The sequence below is a fragment of the Hetaerina americana genome, unplaced genomic scaffold (genome assembly GCF_022747635.1).
Source record: "Hetaerina americana unplaced genomic scaffold, ioHetAmer1.1.p SCAF_6, whole genome shotgun sequence".
Lineage (NCBI taxonomy): Eukaryota > Metazoa > Arthropoda > Insecta > Odonata > Calopterygidae > Hetaerina > Hetaerina americana.
In genome coordinates this window covers 4,562,774-4,582,885 of record NW_027287205.1, presented here as the reverse complement: position 1 = coordinate 4,582,885, position 20,112 = coordinate 4,562,774, and the positions used below count along the sequence as shown (strand labels likewise).

Sequence of the window (20,112 nt, the reverse complement as noted above, 5' to 3'; positions counted from 1 at the left end):
TTCACGAAAGTATATCTGTCAAAGGGCATTACTTAGTTCTGATAACTTTGAAAATCAATAAAATGATGAATTCAATAGACTTCATCTCAAACACGCCCGATCTTCATAAATATAAATTGTGAAAAAACAATAACTGACTCGGTTAAATTGAATGATATTCTAAGACTGTTCTTCCGTCCAATCGCAACACATCTGAAATGGGAGTTTCACGAGCTCCAAAGGGATTATACACGCGCAGATGTTTCCAAATATTCTTTCCAGAAGGAAGTGCAAGCGAAATCCTAGTCCTACCGTACTCAAGGACACGACGGGGCATTTGTAGGTATTCAGCTTGGTAAAAATGATTGGTGAAACGGTTTTAAGGGCGGAAGATTATCAAATTTCCGAGCAGATATGCGAGAGGAGGCGAAATGCCTTTGAAATTTGTAATTTTTCGCGCCATTCTCAAATGAGCGCGCGACTGTAAACTGCCATCTTTTCTAGGCGTTTTCTTTCGGACGGGCGAAAAGAAACGCCACCGACGTGCGGGGATATCTCGCCTCGCCGGAGCACCGTGTTTCTCTCTTTAAGGCTCCTTACTCCGCCTTCCAACCAGATGGCGCCCTTTGGAGATTATTTCATGACCCACTCACAAAAACTAGAGAGCTACTTGGACGGAGCGGACTGTCAAAACTTATTAAACTAATTTTAATGAAGATTCCTCTATCAGGGGTAAACAGCATACCAAAGCGTGATCAAGGAATGCGGGCCACGGAACCACCTCGGCATGTTGCATAAATATGGCGCCGAGTGTTATTGTCGCTGGAAAACTAGGAAGGAATGTATGAAACCCAACTCTCAGCTGAGGGTCAATTTCGCCGCCACGAGGTAAAACGGCAACACGCAGTTGAATGCCATTGATGAACGCCAACATAATTTGCTCGGTAAATATAATACGTTCAATGTAGGGGTAAGAACGTGAGCATTGGAAAATCCAAAAGTGTTAAGAACTGCAAACTAATTCGATGGCTAAAAAGATGTCATGCTGCCGTCCTGCGTTTGTGATTTGGGAGGCAGTAGCAGTAGTATTTAGGGGAGGCGACCCACAGCTGAGGTCATTTACGCTATAGGGGGTGGACCGGAAAGGATGAAGGGTGGAGAGAAACCCAGCGTCGGCATTAGCCTACTCTTTACGAAAGGCGCCAAGGGGTCAACAGCTTAACGTCCCATCCGACGGACGGCGTACTCCCTCAAAGTGCCCTCCACAAAGCACCTCAAGTAGGGATCGAGATACCTCTGAAAAATATTCAACACCGCCGGGATTTGAACCCGAGCAAAGGTCTTGGTGGGAGGCCAGTACGATGGCCACCGCAACATCTCGATTCCCGATTTGGGAGGCATTCGTAGGAGATGGCCCTTCGCATTCATCCCGCGCTTAGTGCATATGCGTTACTAGTGAAAATACCTAGGATGAGGAATAATATCTTAGATATTAATCCCCATGTTTGTTAAGAAGGGGGACAAGTGGCGTAAGAAGTTAAAGGTGATGTACCTCAGCCTTGACACCATTAATGCGTGACTCGTTACGAAACCATGAAATTGTCATGAAATTAGAATACGAAACAAATTCTAATTACAAGGATTTGTACCCAATACGATGGCACCGAGGAAAATAATTATTTATTGATATACTTAAACACAAAAACTTTTCCACAAAATGAAGACATCGTACAAAGCGTCATTATAGTGTAATTAATGAAAATGATTGCCAATTCAGCGTCAGAGTCATAAGCAATGACTTGAAAGTATTTTTAGGATTTTACACAAGATGCGTTAGAAAAAAGAGCTTTCCTAGGCACACATCGATGGATATTGCCGAAATAAAACGCGTTCAGTAACGATAAAGACCAAAACCCCTCTACTACTTCAAATCGTTTATGTCTGTACCTAATTATTTCACGCGATACGGCATAGGCCCAAAATCATTTCAATTATCGATTACAAACCTAAACACGAGAATTAGAAATGGTTGCGGGACCGGTGGCCGCACCACAGAGAACTTCTAACGGATAGTCCAATGGAAACGAAATCTCCAGAATTGCTTCGACGATAAGTTATTTGTGGTGGCGCGTCAAAAATGATTTCCTCATATATCCGAGTCCGTCATCTCCTTCCACTTTCCGCCATAGCACGGAAACTGAAGCGCTCAGAGCCCTCCACTTTGACCTCAACGCATGAAATTACGAAACGGAAGCGACCACACGCTTGTCAAACGCTCAAATCCACCGTTTTCTGTATGGGCATGAAAAAGATGGCCTCCACGCGAGGCAATGGGAGAGCGGAAGAGCGAGGCAAATAAGAAATAGCCGCGATATTTCCCGGAAGACATGGCGAATCAATCTTACGCTTGGCCCTAAGTCTACAAGATTGCTTCTGCTGCCGTCGTGAGACCCCCCCCTTCCCCCACTTCCCCCATAACCCCCTCCCCTCCGCGCCCCACGTGACCTCTCAGCCCACGCACTCGACCCGAGGCACGACCAAGCTTCCTTTTCGGATAATCCGTGCCGAGGCGCCAGGGAGCAATCCCGACAACCCTCGCACACACCTCACTCCACCCACTCCCCCAACTCCACCCCTCCCGCAACGCCCCCGGAGTTCATCTACGGGACGGCGGCGGCTGCATTGCAAATACCTATAACCCAAGGGCACTCGATGCGCGCGCAGTGAACACTAATTTCAACATCGAGATTACGTGGCCATGAGAGATTTAAGTGACAGCCATAAAAACACTTGCGGGTATAAGTATCAGTGGGTACGCTGAAAGGAAGATAGCTCCAAGATTCCCGAACCGGAAGTCGAGCCACGGAACTCATGCCGGAGTGATGGGCGTACCTGAACAAGGTGCGCCTCAAAATATTTTAAATCGTGTGTGTGTATATATATATATATATATATATATATATATATATATATATATATATACACACACACGTGTGTATATATATATATATTTATATATACATATATATATATATGTATAATATATACATATATATGTATAATATAGACATATATATATTAGTAGTTTGTAGGGGAGGCGACCGACGTCTGAGGTCATTTGCGCCATAGCGGATGGACAGGAAAAGATGAAGGGTGGAGAGAAACCCGGCGTCGGACTAGCCTACTCTTAACAAAAGGCGCCAAGGGGTCCGCAGCTTAACGTACCATCCGACGGGCGGGACGCTAAGCTGCACTCACTCAAAGTGCCCTCCATAAAGGAAGAACTGGAGGTAGGAATGAAAGTGGGCGGGGAACTCGTAAAATCAGTTAGGTATGCTGATGACCAAGCTTTAGTTTGTCATTCAACCAAGGGGTTGCAAGCATTGCTGAGTGAATTTTAAATTCAGTGCGACAGGTATGGGATGAGAATCAATATTAATAAAACAAAGATTATCCTATTTTCTAGAAAGAAAAAGGATAAGCTAAACATTAAAATAGGAGGGCAAGAACTAGAGCAGGTAGAACAGTTTACGTATCTCGGTACTGTTTTGGACCAACACGGTCAAAGTAGTAGGGACGTAAAGAAGAATTGCGCTTGGCAAAGAGGCTTTCACAAGGAGGAGGGAGTTGACGACAGGGACATTGGGTAGACTCGTAACTTTGATATGGAGCGTAGCAATGTATGGCGCGGAAACGTGGTCATTCAAGCAGGAAGGTAGACGTAGACTGGAGGCTTTTGAAATGTGGGTGTGGAGAAGAATGGAGAAGGTGAAATGGACCGAGAAGAAAACAAATGAGGAAGTACTTGGTATGTTGGGCGAAGAGAGGAGTTTGTTGGGAGAAATCCTATGGAGGCAGGAAAAGTGGATGAAGGGGGTATTGACTAGCAGTGGGATGTTGAAGACTGTAATAGAGGGGAGAATGTTAATGGCAAACGAGGAAAGGGAAGGAACAGGATAGGGATGTTGGACGGGATGAAGGGAGGAAGAAAGTACTCAGAGCTGAAGAGGGACCTGATGTGGAGTAGGATGCTGGATATTGTATTTTGTTAGGAATCGCAAAGTATATATTTTGTAGCTGTGTCCATCCAAAAACATACCTTAATCGGTAGATTACCTAATAAATGATAAATAAATAAATATATATATATATATATATATATATATATATATATATATCAGTCGTGACGCGTCGTGACGCGACTGCCCATGCCCTGCCTGGGCATGGGCAGTCGCGTCACGATAAAATCATGCACATTACTTTAGAAATGGACCATTTATGAAGGTGTACAGCCATTAATGAGTCAGATTCAGATCAGTGAGAACACTTGGCGGAACATTCAATGTTTCAATTTATTCCTGTTTGAATTGCCACAATTGTTAAACGATTCGGTGTGGAATTTTGGATTTAATATTTTTTTGTGATATATGTTTCGCATCTTTAAAACCAGACGAGAAAAGCACAAGAGACGAGGATGGGGAATTAGCATCAATGAATGTGCTCCAGATACCGCCGAAAACGGTGAAATGATATTTACAAAACCAGTCGTCAATTGGCACCATATTTCATCTCTCACAATTTTTTAAGAATCCGCAATAAAACTTAAGTGTCTCTGTTTCGAAAATTTATTCCGAAAGCCATCGAGGCTGGAATTCGAGCCTGTCAGCTCCCTGATTTGAGCCGAGATTCTCACTGCTGAATGATGTCATGAAGTCCAGAGATTCAAAACAGGTATATTGGCTAGGGTTGAGTTATGGATGGACCCTGGCCCTACGCACTACAGCACTCTATAGTTCTAAATTATAGATCGCGAATAATCCTTAAACCCCATTCTGAAACATGTATTTTCAATCATTTATAGTGTTCTATCGCCTTGCCTCGAACTCTTTTATTTCCAACAATGCAACAAATTCAGAGTATAAAAATTATTCTCCTTGACTGGGATTCGAGCCCGGATCCCTCGATGTCTGGCCGAGTGCTTTAGCGAGTTAAGTTATCGAGGTATCCTCTTATGTTCCGGAATTTTGACTGTAATGATGACCTCTCCCGCAGTTTCTTGCATTCTTTTATTTCTATTCTAAGTGCACCACTTCATCGGAGTGTTCTCGTGCCGCAAAGCCATTATCTGAGTTCATATCGGTATTCTCACCTCACGAACTCATAATTCGTCTCCTTCGCATGCGACCCAAATCCCTTCCCTCCCCCACTCCAAAGACCGGTAGGTGCACCGCAGAGCCCCTTGGACATAAGCGTTCACGCGCGTCGACTATTGATGTCTCTCAGGAATCCGTGACTCCATTCCCTCGTTGCGGATTCAGGACTACTCCCGAGAACGCAGTCAAAAAGACGCAACGCCCGCCGACGGACGTTAAAGCCCTCCAAACCACCGTCACCACGTCTTCCCTCAATTAGGTCCCAACGGGAAAAACTCCCGCGCCCAAATGGCGTTGGCCGCTCCCGAGGAAATAGGGACGGAGGAATAAATGATGGAAGAGCGCACGGCCCGCGTCGCAGGGAAGTGGCGCCCGTGGCTTGAAATTGGCGGAGGCGTCGCAAACTTACTTTCACTTTTGGCGACGGCGATCTTTTGTCTCTGTGTAACGCTGGCATAAAGAATTCCATCGTGGCCGCAGTTGTTGGGCCATAAAACATTGATGCTCTGCAAGAACTAGAAAAGGATGATCGTCATATGACTTATCGTGACTTGAGGCATCCTCGGAGATTATTACGAAGAGCATCAATATAGTTTTCATCAACATTTATCTGTCAAAAATATTTGTTCGCCTTGGATTCCGCAATATTACGCAAAAGCTCAAAAAGGTGCTCGCGTCAATTGGTGCAAAGAAATACTCAAGAAATCAATCACGGCCCATCAAAAGCTGCGTATGACATCTGCACAGATGACGAATCTTGGACCTATGCGTATGAGTCCGAAAAAAACAGCATTTCACTGGAACGGGTCTTCCAAGAAGAGCCAAATTCGACAAAAGTATTCGTGCACGAAACATATCGAAGCAAATAATCGCCTGCTTCTTCGAAATAACCGGACATGTGGCAACCGCACCATTAAAGCAACGTATAACCGTGAATTTCGAATACTACACGAGCATTTGTTTGCCTAAAGTGCTCGGTGAAATACGGAAAAAGAGGCGGCAACGGAGGAGCATTCTTCATCATGACTATACAAGCTCTCACGGATCGGCTGAAACAACTACTAATTTGACTGGTCAAAACGTTGATTTGATGATGGGTCATCGTCTGTAAATCCCTAATTAAGCACCAAATGACTTCTTTTTCCATTGCCGTTCATCAAGGAGAAAATGCGTGACCGAGGTTTTTCGGCGCCCGAAGAAGCCGTTGATGCATTCAAAAACAATGTTTTGGAGGTAATTCAATGGGAATGGAAAAAGTACTGCGAAAATTGGTTCGAGAGCATGCAAAAGTGTATTGATTATCATGGATGATACTTCGAAAATCAATAGAGCCATTTTCAACAATAAATTACTGTCTTTTCATTATTAGGCTGAAAATATAAATAGCAACCCTGGCATTTACATGCATGTTATGCAATGCTATATGTTCAGTACCGTTGAAAGATTACATCAGCACAGTCATCATCACTCTGGTATTTCAGTCGACTTGAATGGCGAAAACATCGAATTGATGGGTTATCCTCCGTACAGCCCTGATTTAGCACCAAATGACTTCTTTTTATTCACGTTTAGTAAGAAAACGGTCCGTGGCCAACATGGAGCTTAAGCTTTGAATTCAAGCTTGTTTCACGGGAGACGAAAAATAAAAATACCTTGCAACAAATTGTTTTACGACAAATGACACAATAAAATCCAAATCGCTTCATCCAGCCAAACGGTGACCAATGTTTTGAATTGCCTAACGGTTAACAAACATATAGGGTCCCTTTCTCTCTTTCGTGATAATTTTTCAATCATAATAATTAGACAAATTTGATATTTTCAAATAAAAAAAATGAAACAAGCTCGTTCAATTCGCAAAATGTGGTGCCGTCGAAACCGTTATATGACTGTGGACAGCGGAAAAGTGAATTTTCTCCTTTGTCTGTGAAAAATGACTAACCCTAATTTTGGAAACTAATTGGAATATTTTTACATTTTCTTGCACCAATTATTCTATATCGCTTACACATCAACGTGCTACGCAAAATATCCCAGTCAATAAATATTTATCATGGAAGTAATTCTATTTGCCTTTATTCATTGCAGGACCATTAATCCTGTTTATAATTGTGGTTGAGCCGCAAATGAATACCACCGAATTAATTTATCCCACTGATCGACTGTATGCATACGGAATGAGAATTACTATGGCGCTCCCAAATGAAACATAGCCTCGGGAAAAATTACCTGCAGTGTATGGACCACAATGGTTAACGGATAAATATTCCTTGGCGGTCGTAGATAAATAATGCGCCATTGTGCCACGTTTATTTCGATTGAATTATGAGCAACAATTTGGATCGCAGAGAAACAAAGAGTACCACCTCTAATTGCATCTTGAAATTTATGCATAATAATGAAATTTTCCATGAAACATACGAATAGCTATTTATTTTTCTAGTCCACCGAAAGTTTATCATGGGCATCACCATGTTGAATGAAGTTGATCCATGAATTTCACCTAAAAAAACTCTCTATAAAGGACATTTTTTAAATATTTTTTATGATGAATTTTGCAAAGGTTTCAACTTTCCCAATTAGTGTTGTGCCATGAGGTTTTATATGGTTATGGAAAAGTCCTCAATCAAAATGACAAACGTAACGCTAAACGCGACGCCGGAACGACATTTTGATTTGTATTCCTGTATGTAATAAGCCAAAGCATTACACAACCTAGCTGATTGGAGACTCCATGAACTTAATAAGAGAATTAATATTCCGTCTAGATGAGCCTTCGGTTATGTAGCAGTGAAATTGAAGGTCAAATTGAATGGTTTAACGGAAATAAAGCACCTTTGCGGAAACGCTCTGAATAAGAATGCATGTTGTTCCACCCCCCACCCCTCCCCCCGTCATATTCTGTTTATGTGAGAATTACGCCCGCCGTCGGGCTTAGTACTGAGTGAAAATTACATGCCAAACCCACCGACGGGTTTTTTTATTGTTGCACCATAAAAATGAATAAATCCGTAAATATGTCCATGTGACCCACACGACATTGTGTTAACGACTTTTCGCTTTTAATCCGAAATACTAGTATATGACAATATTCCGTTAACGGATGGACATTAAGGTAGCATGGGGTATGCACTGAAAGAACCAAAGCAAGAGTAGAAAACTCACTGAGAGCCGTGAGGTTAACAAACTGGACCACCGGACAGCCGTCTCTCACTTCCAGAAACGTGAGTTCGCACTTGTAGACGGCTTCGTCGGCGAGGGTGAGTTGTCCGAGTTGCAGGTAGGTCCGAGTGACGTTCGGGTCGTAGCTGAGTTCCGCCCTGCAAGGAAAATATGATTGCACAATTAATAAAAATGCATTCATTTTAATTGGAAAAAATCCTAAACATCAATGCTTCAATTGCTCTCAGAAATCATCGTAAAAAATTGGTATTAACCATTGAAATTCTTAGTGCTCTCCCTTTTTATCAAGAGGGATTGATTTAAAGAAAAAAAGGTAGTTTTTTCAGGAAAAACTACCAAAATGTCTACTCTCCAGGCGAGCTCCTTCAGCCAAAGCTAAGCTTAAGAGAAAAAAATATTTTCCACAGAATACGAAATAGTAATATTCTGTGAAAAGAAAGTCATCTTTTCATCCTCATCATTCCTATAAAAAAGCTGAGCGATTGTTTCAACAAATAGAGAAATCATTCGAAGCTAGCCTCATGTGCCTTCTTCTCATCAAATTTATCATAATATATTTTAGTCATTCATAAATAATCAATACGGTCAATTAATAAAAAATGATTGGTGGCGAGTCATTTAGAAAACCTTCGTAAAAAAAAAACCTAGTGAAAAATGTGACCAGGAAATCGTCAAGGTCGTGTTCTTTTTAATAAAAATAAATCTCGTTTTGCCACAAACAAAGTCGCTCATAAAACATGCACACTCGACTTATCCTTGGCAAATTTCCTCGAAAAGGTACCTACAGATATTCAAAGAAGCTCGTGAATTCGCTTTTTTTTGGTTAATTAACGAGAAGCAAATTATAAATGCACGTAAAAAGGCAGGGGTTCTCGGCGCACAATAAGGAATGAGTAGGAGACACATAAAAGTGGCCACCGAGGGCAAACCGGGAAGCACGGGTGGTAAATGAAAGAAATAAAAGAGGTTCACTTTTCGCCGAACAGTAAATTGAACGCCAAGGAAGGTACATGGGAATGCTTATCCTGATTGCGTCACGTCATGAAATGTGTTTTATTGAAAGAACTGACTTCATCAGGTTAAAGACGACTCGCGACATTCAGCTACGCCCGCAATGGTGAATAAATATAGCTTAATGCTCAACCAAGGAGACAAATATTCCTTCAGCTATCTCGAAAGTAACGTCACATGGGAGGGAAGAAATACTAGAGACATCAAGCGAAGAATAGCTCAATAATTGAGACTTGAAACGTATAATTGGCAACGTCAAGGGTTTTAAATAGCTAATACTTGGACCATGTCTTTCTCCTGTTACATTTGGTTGGGTAAAATTTATCAATTCCGTAATGAGTAAAATAATGAAAATTTCGTACGATACTAACTGCGATCATTGGTAATGAGATCCGTTGTTTTATTGCGCTGCTTATTTTTTTAACTTACAGTGGGAAGGTAACTACGACGCTTTGCGTTTCGGTAATCGGAATTACGTAAACAGCGGATTGGAAAAAAAAATTATCCTCGGACCAAAAACGATGACACTTCGAGCTGTGAATGTTAGTATGAAGAAAAAAATCCCAAGAACTCTGTAATTTCGTGCATGAAAAATTTTCCCTAAGAGAGCAAGTGTAAAGTTTTGTGGAGTACCGACGTATCCTGAAAAATTCAAATTCACCCCAGGTGTCAAACACGTTTAATATTATGAACGAATTCCATTCATTTACATCTATACCGTTTTTTTAAGAATAACGCTATATGGGAATAGCACCTGCCTTTTCCCTTCCAAAAGGCACATATAAACCAAGCACTGCCCCCTTTACTCATTAAATGAAAATCAAACGTAAAATAAACTATTAAGAATGTTGCCAGGGTTGCGTTGGCATTTCTCTGCCGTAGCCGAAGCTCGTTTTCAGTCTAATTTCCGATTTTTAAAGTTTATTAGTCCAGTTTTTTATTTCCAATGCTTTTTCGTTTAACTTTTTGATTTTCAAAGTTTTTCACAATCACCATCTTCCTCATTTTTGCAATTTTGCACTTTCGTCTTTTGAAGGCGGGCGTACAAAATATAGTGTTCTTAGTTAATGGTAAGCTAAGAGAGCAGTCACAACAGAAAGACAAATGCTGTGTTCAAAGAAGATAGAACTACAGACGAGGAAACAGTACGTGAGAACATTCGTATGGAGCGTGACATTCAATTGATCAGAAGCATGGACCATCGGAAAAGTAGACCAGAGAAGACTGGAAGCCTTCGAAACTTTGTGCTGGAGGAGGATGCTTATGATAAAATGGACGGATAAAATAAGAAATGAAAAAGCATACGGAAGAATAGACGAAGAACGGACCTTATGGAACACCGCAGGGAAAAGAAGAACCAGATGGATTAGGCACCACACCCTGAGGCACAATGGATTCGTGGAGAATATAATAGAGGGATAAATGGAGGGAAAAGTCCCAAGGGGAAGGCTAAGGGATAAATGCATGGGACCAAAAAAGAAGAAAGTGCACTGCAAGAAATAGCAGGAGGTAAGCCAATGAGCATCAGGCAGGGTAGGATGGAGGGCTGCAGTGTCAACCAATCTTGGGATTGAACGGCCAATCATGATGATGATGAAGGCAACAAAAAAGTCGATTGATGGCAATTCACACAAACTAATAGAGAGCGCCCAATACGAAATGTCCGATGACGTCCAAATCAGCCTATGTTGACTAGAGTAATGGAATCACACGATTTCACTCATTTTAAATATAAATTTGGGCATTTATGTTAGTGCTTTCACTCATTACATCTCCTGGGAATACTCACGTCCCTTATTTTGGTTTGCCATCATGTTTTGAAACTAAACCGAAAGTACATATATTTCTCTCTAAGTTACTTATATTTCTTCTCCTCGTGACTTATGTACATGTGAACAAAAGTTAAGGATTGATCTGATGTGAAGATCTCGTTTTGTTGCGTAAATACCATTTAGAGATGAATTCATTCTTCTTTCGGGAATTTCCGTCGCGTAGGTGAGTTGATGGGCAACTGTTTCGCCCCCAGTCCTGGAGGCCTCCCGATCGCAATGCTCCCAGCCAGCCAGCGTCTCCTATATATAGCGGCCAAATTGCAACGCAAATCACTTCGACCTGAAGACGCCTTCGGAAATTCCCGAAAGAAGAATGAATTCATCAAATAGACGTCGCGGAAGCCTTAGGATTAAGAACATTTAAACTTCCCAATAATTTGATTTTTTTCTATTTTCATTTGAATAATAATTTACCCGGTAAAATTTACTAATTAATAGCGTAGACTTAGGTGAACGTAAGAAAGTGAATTAGTTTACGTTTATCATAAACAATTATTTTACCATCATAAGTAGAAAGCGCTCTTCCGAATTCGATTTTTTTAATAAAAAATACTTAATAATATCAAAGAAAAATAAATCCAAATTTGACTTCGGCAACGATTCAGTTTGTTTAAATATTGAATTTAGGAAACAAACTGTCAATTCAAAACGGGCTAAAATGTTTCAATCATTTTTACATTCTTCTCAACTTTTACTCCTAAGTATAACCTACATGCATTCATTCCTGAGTACACTCTCTCAGGAGTTACTTGGTCAGACCAGTCTATCATGCTGGCTAAAATGAAGGAAGGCTAACTATACAGATTGCACTGAAATTTTTACTTTGCACGACCATGCATTTTGTTGCAAAGCGATATCATCATCAGGTGATGATGATCGGAATCTACAAAGATAATCTTCCATTATTTACGCCTTAGTTCTACGTTTCCAATTTCAGGAACCGAAATAATTCAGGCTCAAAAACACGAACGTGTAAATGAACGTTTTTCTACCAAAACAATGGGAGTCCTAAACAAGACAATGCCGGAGTCCGGAGGTATATGACACACGCTGGACCATTCACACGAAATCAATCCCTTTTTGCACTGCATCTCATGGGATCATCCCGCTGAATCACATAGAAGATTCCGAAGAAGATTGTGTAATAATGGAGGCCCGCTTTCCGTAAATTTCTCAAATAAAATATTGCGTCAGGTATTCCGAGACTCTCTGTGCATTTTTCTATTCAAACCCTCCAAAGCCGGAGACATGGCACCGCACATCCAAATAGAAAGTTCCAAACGACCACCGGGGAATCCGCTCAGCTTCTGGATTAGCTGTCCACTATGCCATGCACTTTGGAGTTGCATTCTCTGCGTTTTGTACTTCCACGAGAACTCCTTGCAATACAAGGACGACGAGTTCGCCTTTAGCGGTCGGCTCACTAAACTCCTTGCTTTGAGGTCCCAAAAATCCTGCATCCTTCATATTTCTTCTAGATGAGGAGTGCAAGCCGTAAAGATTATTGACGTAGATTTAAAAAATAACGAATCTGAGCAACCCGATGTTTTCTTAAGTGAACTGTTCTAAATTTCAAGGCAAAAATCGCTTCATAGGGATGTGGTGGAAGCGATTAAAGGATACGGGATTTGCAGTCATCATTTGCGACTTTTCAATGCGCCTTATCCTTTGCAAGTTTCAACGTCGTCGTATCCGAGTCCACTTGGTGTAATCCTTCGTCGGAAGCCTTTTCCAGATTGATTTCGAAAAACACTCATTTTCATTCATTTATTTGAAGAGCATCTGATTACTGGACTGCAATGAAAAAAAATAGTTCTCACATAATTTCAAAATTGGCTGAATAGGCCCGATGAATCAACTACGAAGAGGTAAACATTAAATCAAAGGCGTAAAAAATTTTCATGTTCCACTTCTGGTTTTATGAGGCTCAAACATTTTGGTTTTAAATGGCACCAACACTATAGAAATCCAGAGAATGATGGAATCAAATTGGCAAAATAACTGATGACGGCTATTCTGAGAGTCTTTAATGCCTTCGATTTATTAACTCTTTCGTCGATTTCATTATCCATTGTCGTTCCCACTTTTAGGATCAATCGAGAGTCGGGACGACGTACGATTTCTTTATCGGTAATTTGAATACTAATTTTGTGTGCAAGGGTTGACATTAACAAATCCAATTTTCAATCAACGTAATTCCTTAATTTGAAATAATGTCAGTAATTCTTGCCAAATTGGCTTTAAAAATTCATTATCATTCAGAGCCATTTGATAGGTAGCCCATGAATACGGAAATCTCAGTTACATATGTAACGACTAAATTTTGTCTCTTGTGAAATATCGGCAAATGTCATCGTCAATTCTATTTATTTAAGAAAATCTAAATGAATTTCGTAATTAAATAAATGGAAAAGTACTATAACTTAACATAAAGACAATAGAGATGATCTAATCCTCGATATGGCCTCCACAATATATTGATTAACCATATCTGGTGGTAGACATAAATAAGTCAATCAATAACCAAAATATTATTTGAAATAGTACTACCATTAAAAAACCATAAACACAGTAATCAACCAGAAGGTCGGTTTAGTAAGTGGTGGTAGAGATCACCCAGAACTAAGCCCTATATAGCGTGTGAAAATTCACACATCAGGGTAGGGGGGCCAGTTCCTATCCCTGTGCCAATTATGGTTTCTCAGGAAGACCTGGTACCCGAAAAATCACTTCAGCTTGGGTGGAGCTGCAGGTTCCCAGAGTGCCTTGCCCGGGAATCGAACCCGGGACCCTCCGGTCAGCAGTCCAGCGCTCTACCCACTGGACTTCCGCGACCCTAAAGTACTACAAAATAAACTGAGAAAACAAAACAGAAAATTTGGATAAAAAATTCTGAATATTTTAATCAGACAGTATTTTTGAAAATGTGTACTACACTATTTCAGTCAAAATATATAACGGGAAGACATAATATTAGACATAATTGAAATAGACCGAAAAAATATACAGAAAAAAACTACCAAAAAAGAATGAATGGAGTGTCTCTCTACCTTGGCTGAGAAATATTACTTTAAATTACGCAAAACTAAGAAGAGCGATTACAACGTTTCCGCGCGATTACCACGTTACCTCCTGCTTCAATTACCACGTTTCCGCGCCGTACATAGCAACGCATATATAGATATATATATATATATATATATATATATATATATATATATATATATATATATATATATATATATCGCTTCAATTAGAATGCCAAAATGGTGTTCTTTATGCTACTAATGCACCCGTATTAAGAATGAAATGTTTCCGATTTCTTTTCGATAATGATTAAAAAGTGACACAATAATATGAATGGCCAACACACTGAATTCGACGATTTTTGCATCCAGAAACGCCTTTCCGTCTGCTCTCCGTCGGCGAGCCTTTCACTGCGTTGAGTTCACATGCGCCACGAATAAAAATGTTCACAAGTACTCCGGATGCATTTTTCTCAGATAACACAAAAGGCCTTCGTATTTGGTGATCATTTTTCCTCTCCCTTGAATTGACGTTCGCATCCGCAGGAGTTGGGAACACAATGACAACCATGGTAACTGGGAGATGGGGAACGAGATGGGATTTGATGTCAGTCAGTTTCCTTTTGTCGCAAAGCGATCATTTTTCCTCCTGATCTTATCTTGTATTTTTCATCGACCATGGCCTAATTAATGCCACCCGCTAAAGATAACCCCCATTTGGGTTCGAGGAGACCCGATGCTAATGAAATAGATGCAAGGTTATTGAGGAAACACAGAATCCCGACGTTTCGGTGGATATGCAAAATATATTTGATACATTGGTAAAATATATAATACAGAGTATGACAATCACCTTTTTTATTTAAATACAGGGTTCGTCCGGAAAATAAGTGTACTGATTTTTTCCCGCCGCTCCAGGCGCGCCCAGCACCGCTCTGACGGGCTGCGATTGGAGGGGGGTATGTTGGCAAGCGACGCTGAAAAAGGCAGTCGGCTCTGAGCTGTGGTGTGGTGAGGAGCTCTGTTAACGCGAACCTCCACGCTCGACCCCCACGTCACGGAACGCGATGCCGAAGTTTTTGGAGCAGCGTTATTCCATCAAATTTGCGGTAAATCTTGGGAAATCGTCTACCGAAACTGTCGGTATGATTAACCAGGCTTACGGGGAGTCAGCCATGTCCAGAAACATGATCTTTCGGTGGCACAAGATGTTCGTGGAGGGCAGAGAAGAGGTCGACGACGAACCACGGCCTGGACGCCCATCAACGACACTCCCCGACGAAAATGTGCGAAAAGTTCGCGATGTACTGAACTCTGATCGTCGTCTTAGTGTTCGGATGATAGCAGAGCAGTGTAATGTGCCAAAAACAATAGTGCACGAGATTATTAGGGAGCAATTACAGATGCGAAAAATTTGTGCAAAGTTGGTGCCGAAAGTGCTCAGTGATGATCAAAGACTCAATCGTTTGGAAATCGCGACACAACTTGCGGATCACTGCAAAAACGATCCAAATTTTTTAGAGAACGTTGTTTCGAGTGACGAGACGTGGATCTTTGAGTACGACCCGGAGTCGAAGAGACAAAGTGCGGAGTGGCACACCCCATCATCACCCCGTCAAAAGAAAGCTCGCATGAGCAAATCTCGGATCAAGGCGATGCTCATTGTCTTTTTTGACAAAAGGGGAGTCGTCCACTACGAATTTGTACCTGAACGACAAACTGTAAATGCTGCATTTTACGTCCAAGTGCTCGACAGGCTTCGAAAACGAGGCGCCCGCGTCCGGCCAGCGATCAAAAACATCTGGCGGCTGCATCACGACAATGCGCCGTCTCACACCGCGCTTGTCGTGTCGGACTTCTTGGCCAAGCACGGCGTGGCAACGCTGCCGCACCCGCCCTACAGCCCGGACTTGGCACCACCGGACTTCTTTCTGTTCCCGAAGATAAAGAGGAGTTTGAAAGGAACGCGATACGGGACTTTGGACGCCGTCAAAGAGGCCGTGACGACGTGTCTTCGAGAGGTTCCCGATGATGCCTTCGCGGGAGCGTTCCAGGAATGGGAACGCCGCTGGAACAAGTGTATCGACTCACAAGGGTCCTATTTTGAGGAATATTAGCTTAAGATATGTAAAAGTGTAATACATTTTTTTTTCCTGAGCTCAGTACACTTATTTTCCGGACGAACCCTGTAACTCACAAGGAGGCGCATCAGCGTAATGATAACACGGACGGACGGAAACAAGAAGGGGGCTACAAAGACCTCAAATTATAGGAAACTTATTTTATAGAAACAGCACGTATATCCCAGGAAACAAGTTGTGCTAAAATTCATAAATGAAGGAAATCGTTGGAGGTGAGGTGAGAGCGAAAACCACGAAGCAGACGGAACAGATCAATTGACAGACGTTAGAGCGAACAAAAATGAGGCGAAGCGACAGGGAGATTGGAGTGGAGACCCACGGTCCTTGAAGCTACTTCATTGGTGGTGATGATGGACACTTATCACAACGCGTTAGTTTCACAAGGAGAACGAAATATAGAGAAGAATTTTTTTCACGGCTTGACAAAAATTATGAAATTCAGTGAGAACATACCAATAGTTGAAGATGAGTTTTAGGTAACTGTTACAGCACTAGAACATTTAAATTGAGCAACATTCTGAACGACGCGGTGGACTATTGCGTAGAGACTTTGACTACAGAGCGTAAGGCCCGTCAGTCCCACGTTGGAATTCGAATGGCTCTAGTAAACCTGTGTGTCGTTTTTTGCGCACCATATCTTGCTTAAAATCGTCCATGGCACGCGAGAAAGAATTATTTGGCTTACATGTGGTTATCTAGCTAACCGTGAATCATACGAGCTTAGATGCTATCGCACACTCACCTTCACTCGACTATCCTCTAAACACTAACTCGTGCACCTTTTCGATAGTTTCCGGTGTGGTTGCGGTTTTTGGCTGTCCTTCACGTGGGCCATCTTCATAAGGATGTGCGACCACGTTTAAATTCAGCAGCTCACTTTAATAATGGTTGACATGGAAGGAGAGCAGAGTCTCCATTACAATTTTGTCTACTTCGGATGAATTTCCTCACGGGGTAAATTCATCCAAAACGAAGAATTTTATAACCGCATTTAATTCAAGTTTTTCCATTTTAACGGAAAACACGAAAGAGGTCCACTGCTAAACCAAAAAACCTGAGATGTTACCCAATGATATCGAGTGTTCCATCGTCGATAAGAATGCAAAATATCCTTCGTTTAAGGAAGATTTACTGGAAATCTGGCGCGGGGTCGAAGTTCTTAAAACTTCCGATGGAAATGGGTGCATTGAGAGATGCTTGGGTGACATTTATAAATCCGGAGTCCTCTGGCTTGTGCGAGGGAGAACCTCTTCCCCGCCGCGAATCGCTCGCTCGCTCCGGCGAGGAGGAGTGTCAGGGGCTTGCTTTCCCTCACAGCCGTCTCCCCCGCCGGGATCCTCTTTCCCACGTCTTTGAAACTTGCATGCGCTCCAAATGGGTTTCTGCGGTCACGGAGTGTTCCAGGCTTTGTGGTGCGCGGAGAGGGGGAGGGATTGGTCCGAGGGGAGTACTTGTGGAGGGAGGGGAGCCCTTCCGAGTGGGTGACCACCAAAAGGATCAAGGGCGGGAGAGGGCTGTTTTTCAGTCGGGTGAACCCGTGGAGGGTCTCTCAAGGACTGTGGCACTGACAGAAGATGAAAAGGAAAGACTGCGAGGACTAATGACTCGCCTGCCTTTGGGATTATAGTATCCCATGCCACTTCTCAGCCGCGTTCTTGGAGGTCCGATTCGTTAAAAAGAAAACCTGCCATTGCTGAGCCCTCGCCTCATTTAATCCCTTGTTTGCATATTACCCGGCGCATGCGCACTTCACGCCGCGACGCCCACGAGTCCAATTTCCAACACCACGCCACGATCGCCGAAAGCATTAATTGAAAAAAAAGCCAACGATCAACTCCGCGAGGCTGCTTCTCCGGATTCCAAAGCCAGGAGACACAGAGAGGAATGAATATCCGCCGCTGGAACTAACGAGTGTCACGCGTAAAAAATTGAAGAGAGATCTTATTCAAGCGGTGTAAGTTGTTACGATATTCTACTATTTCCACTTTTAAAATAAATAATACAAAAATATTATGGGTTTTATTCTAAAGAAAGACCGAGGATTCCCTTTTTTCTCAAGAATAATTAGAGCAAGCAGAATTACTATTCGGGCATTCTACTGTTTACGGTAGGTTTTGGATGGACACGGGTGGTACGACGATTAATTTCGTATCCCTACTTAAAGAAAGCACTTGAAACTGCAATAAAACATTCTTCAATGCTGAGTTATTCCTCCATTTTGTCCAACACGCCTGTCCTGTTCATCACCTCATTCTCCTCGTCCGTCTTATGCATTCCGTCGCCGATCAAACAGGACTGCCGAAACAGACTTCTTCTCACGTCTGATTTGGATGTCCGCCGGCAATCCTCTCTCATCCCCAAGTGCCAAGCGTGGTGCTTCGCTTGATATCGAATTCTTATTTCGTATTTTGGTACCCTGGAAAACTACAGTAGGGTGAGTGGCAGGGGGTTAATATACACCAGAATAATTTTGACCTGAATTTTATCCCTACCGCGGTCGCAAAATATTATTCTGATCCCTTATCGTTCGGCTAAAGTATGAAATCTTAAATCTATCCGTTCTACGCTCAATGTCTCTAATTTTATTGACATAAACCCTCCCATAGTTGTTCGTAGCAATGTAACATTTTCATGTTAACATTTTCAACATCATTGCTAACGAGACGTGCTTCCAAATCATACGCAAGAGATTTAATCTGTAATTTAGCCTTCGTTCCGATGAGTGATTCCCAGCCTAGCCGCTCTAATATTTTGGATAAGCTACTAAATTCATCATAACAACGTTTTACAAATCCAGCTCCTCCACGCTGCACGCGATTCAATTTATCCAACTTCGTGAGGATCCAATATAGTACCTGCAGCGTACGAGTATTCTTAAATGAGGCCTAACCAGCGAAAGATAACATTTCTCTTCGACCTTTTCAACACATTTACCAAGTACTCTTCTAATAAATCCTATTTTTTTGTCATTTTGTCCACATATTTTGCGTTTGCGTTTCGTCCGGGAGAGATCGTGAGTGAGAGTAGCGCCTCAGTATTTAATTGAGTTCTACACATTCCATTTCTGTGTTTACTTGATGGTATTGGACACAAAAAATATAGATATACACATAGGATTTTCTCGCATTCAAACAAGGGAAAGGTGAGAAATATCCGTTTTTTTAATTTTAATGGTTAAACATTTTCATCGTTTCTTTAATGAGCCTATGGAAGGACTTCGTCCTCATACCAAGAGTACACTAATTTGGATGAAATGTAAGATTGCCATGTGAGTGCAAAGAAAGTAGTTTGGAATTAGCAAAAACGTATTGCATTTTTCTGCTGCCGGGAACATTTAACAAAGAATTAGCTCATGATAAAATGACATGGTTCAATTCAAGTAAAAAAGACAATAATTTCAACGCTGTTACTTCAGCTAAGAGCGTAGGGCAGAGGAATTTTCCTGGTTGACAAAATATAACACATATCTCATTAGCATTGAATAAATATGGCAGCTCATTTGATATATTATTAACTCTATATTTTACGTATCAACATTTCACTTTTATCCCTTTATAATGGCCACGGCATCCTTGCGAAAATAATTCTTTGGGGCGGGAAGTGCTTCAAAATTATTTGAATCCAAATGCAATACTCATAGCCAAGTTAATTCACACTAGGCGTCGTAACGATTTGGGGGCACAGAAAGTACTTTTATTTGGAATAAAAAAGATAGGAAATATTGTTCCCTCAGTTGAAATGCCAAACTGGAATTACAAGAAAAATAAGGTTAGGGGTAATTCATTCC

At 41.7% G+C, this 20,112-nt stretch overlaps 1 protein-coding gene across 1 annotated transcript in view; it reads right to left on the bottom strand.

The window, feature by feature from the left end:
* The window catches only part of nrm (neuromusculin), a 692,888-nt gene that overhangs the window by 283,988 nt on the left and 388,788 nt on the right, over window positions 1-20,112 (bottom strand). The window contains exon 3 of the mRNA XM_071593903.1: window positions 8,298-8,452. Coding sequence (XP_071450004.1) covers window positions 8,298-8,452 — 155 coding nt within the window. The remainder of the gene's footprint in view (window positions 1-8,297; window positions 8,453-20,112) is intronic.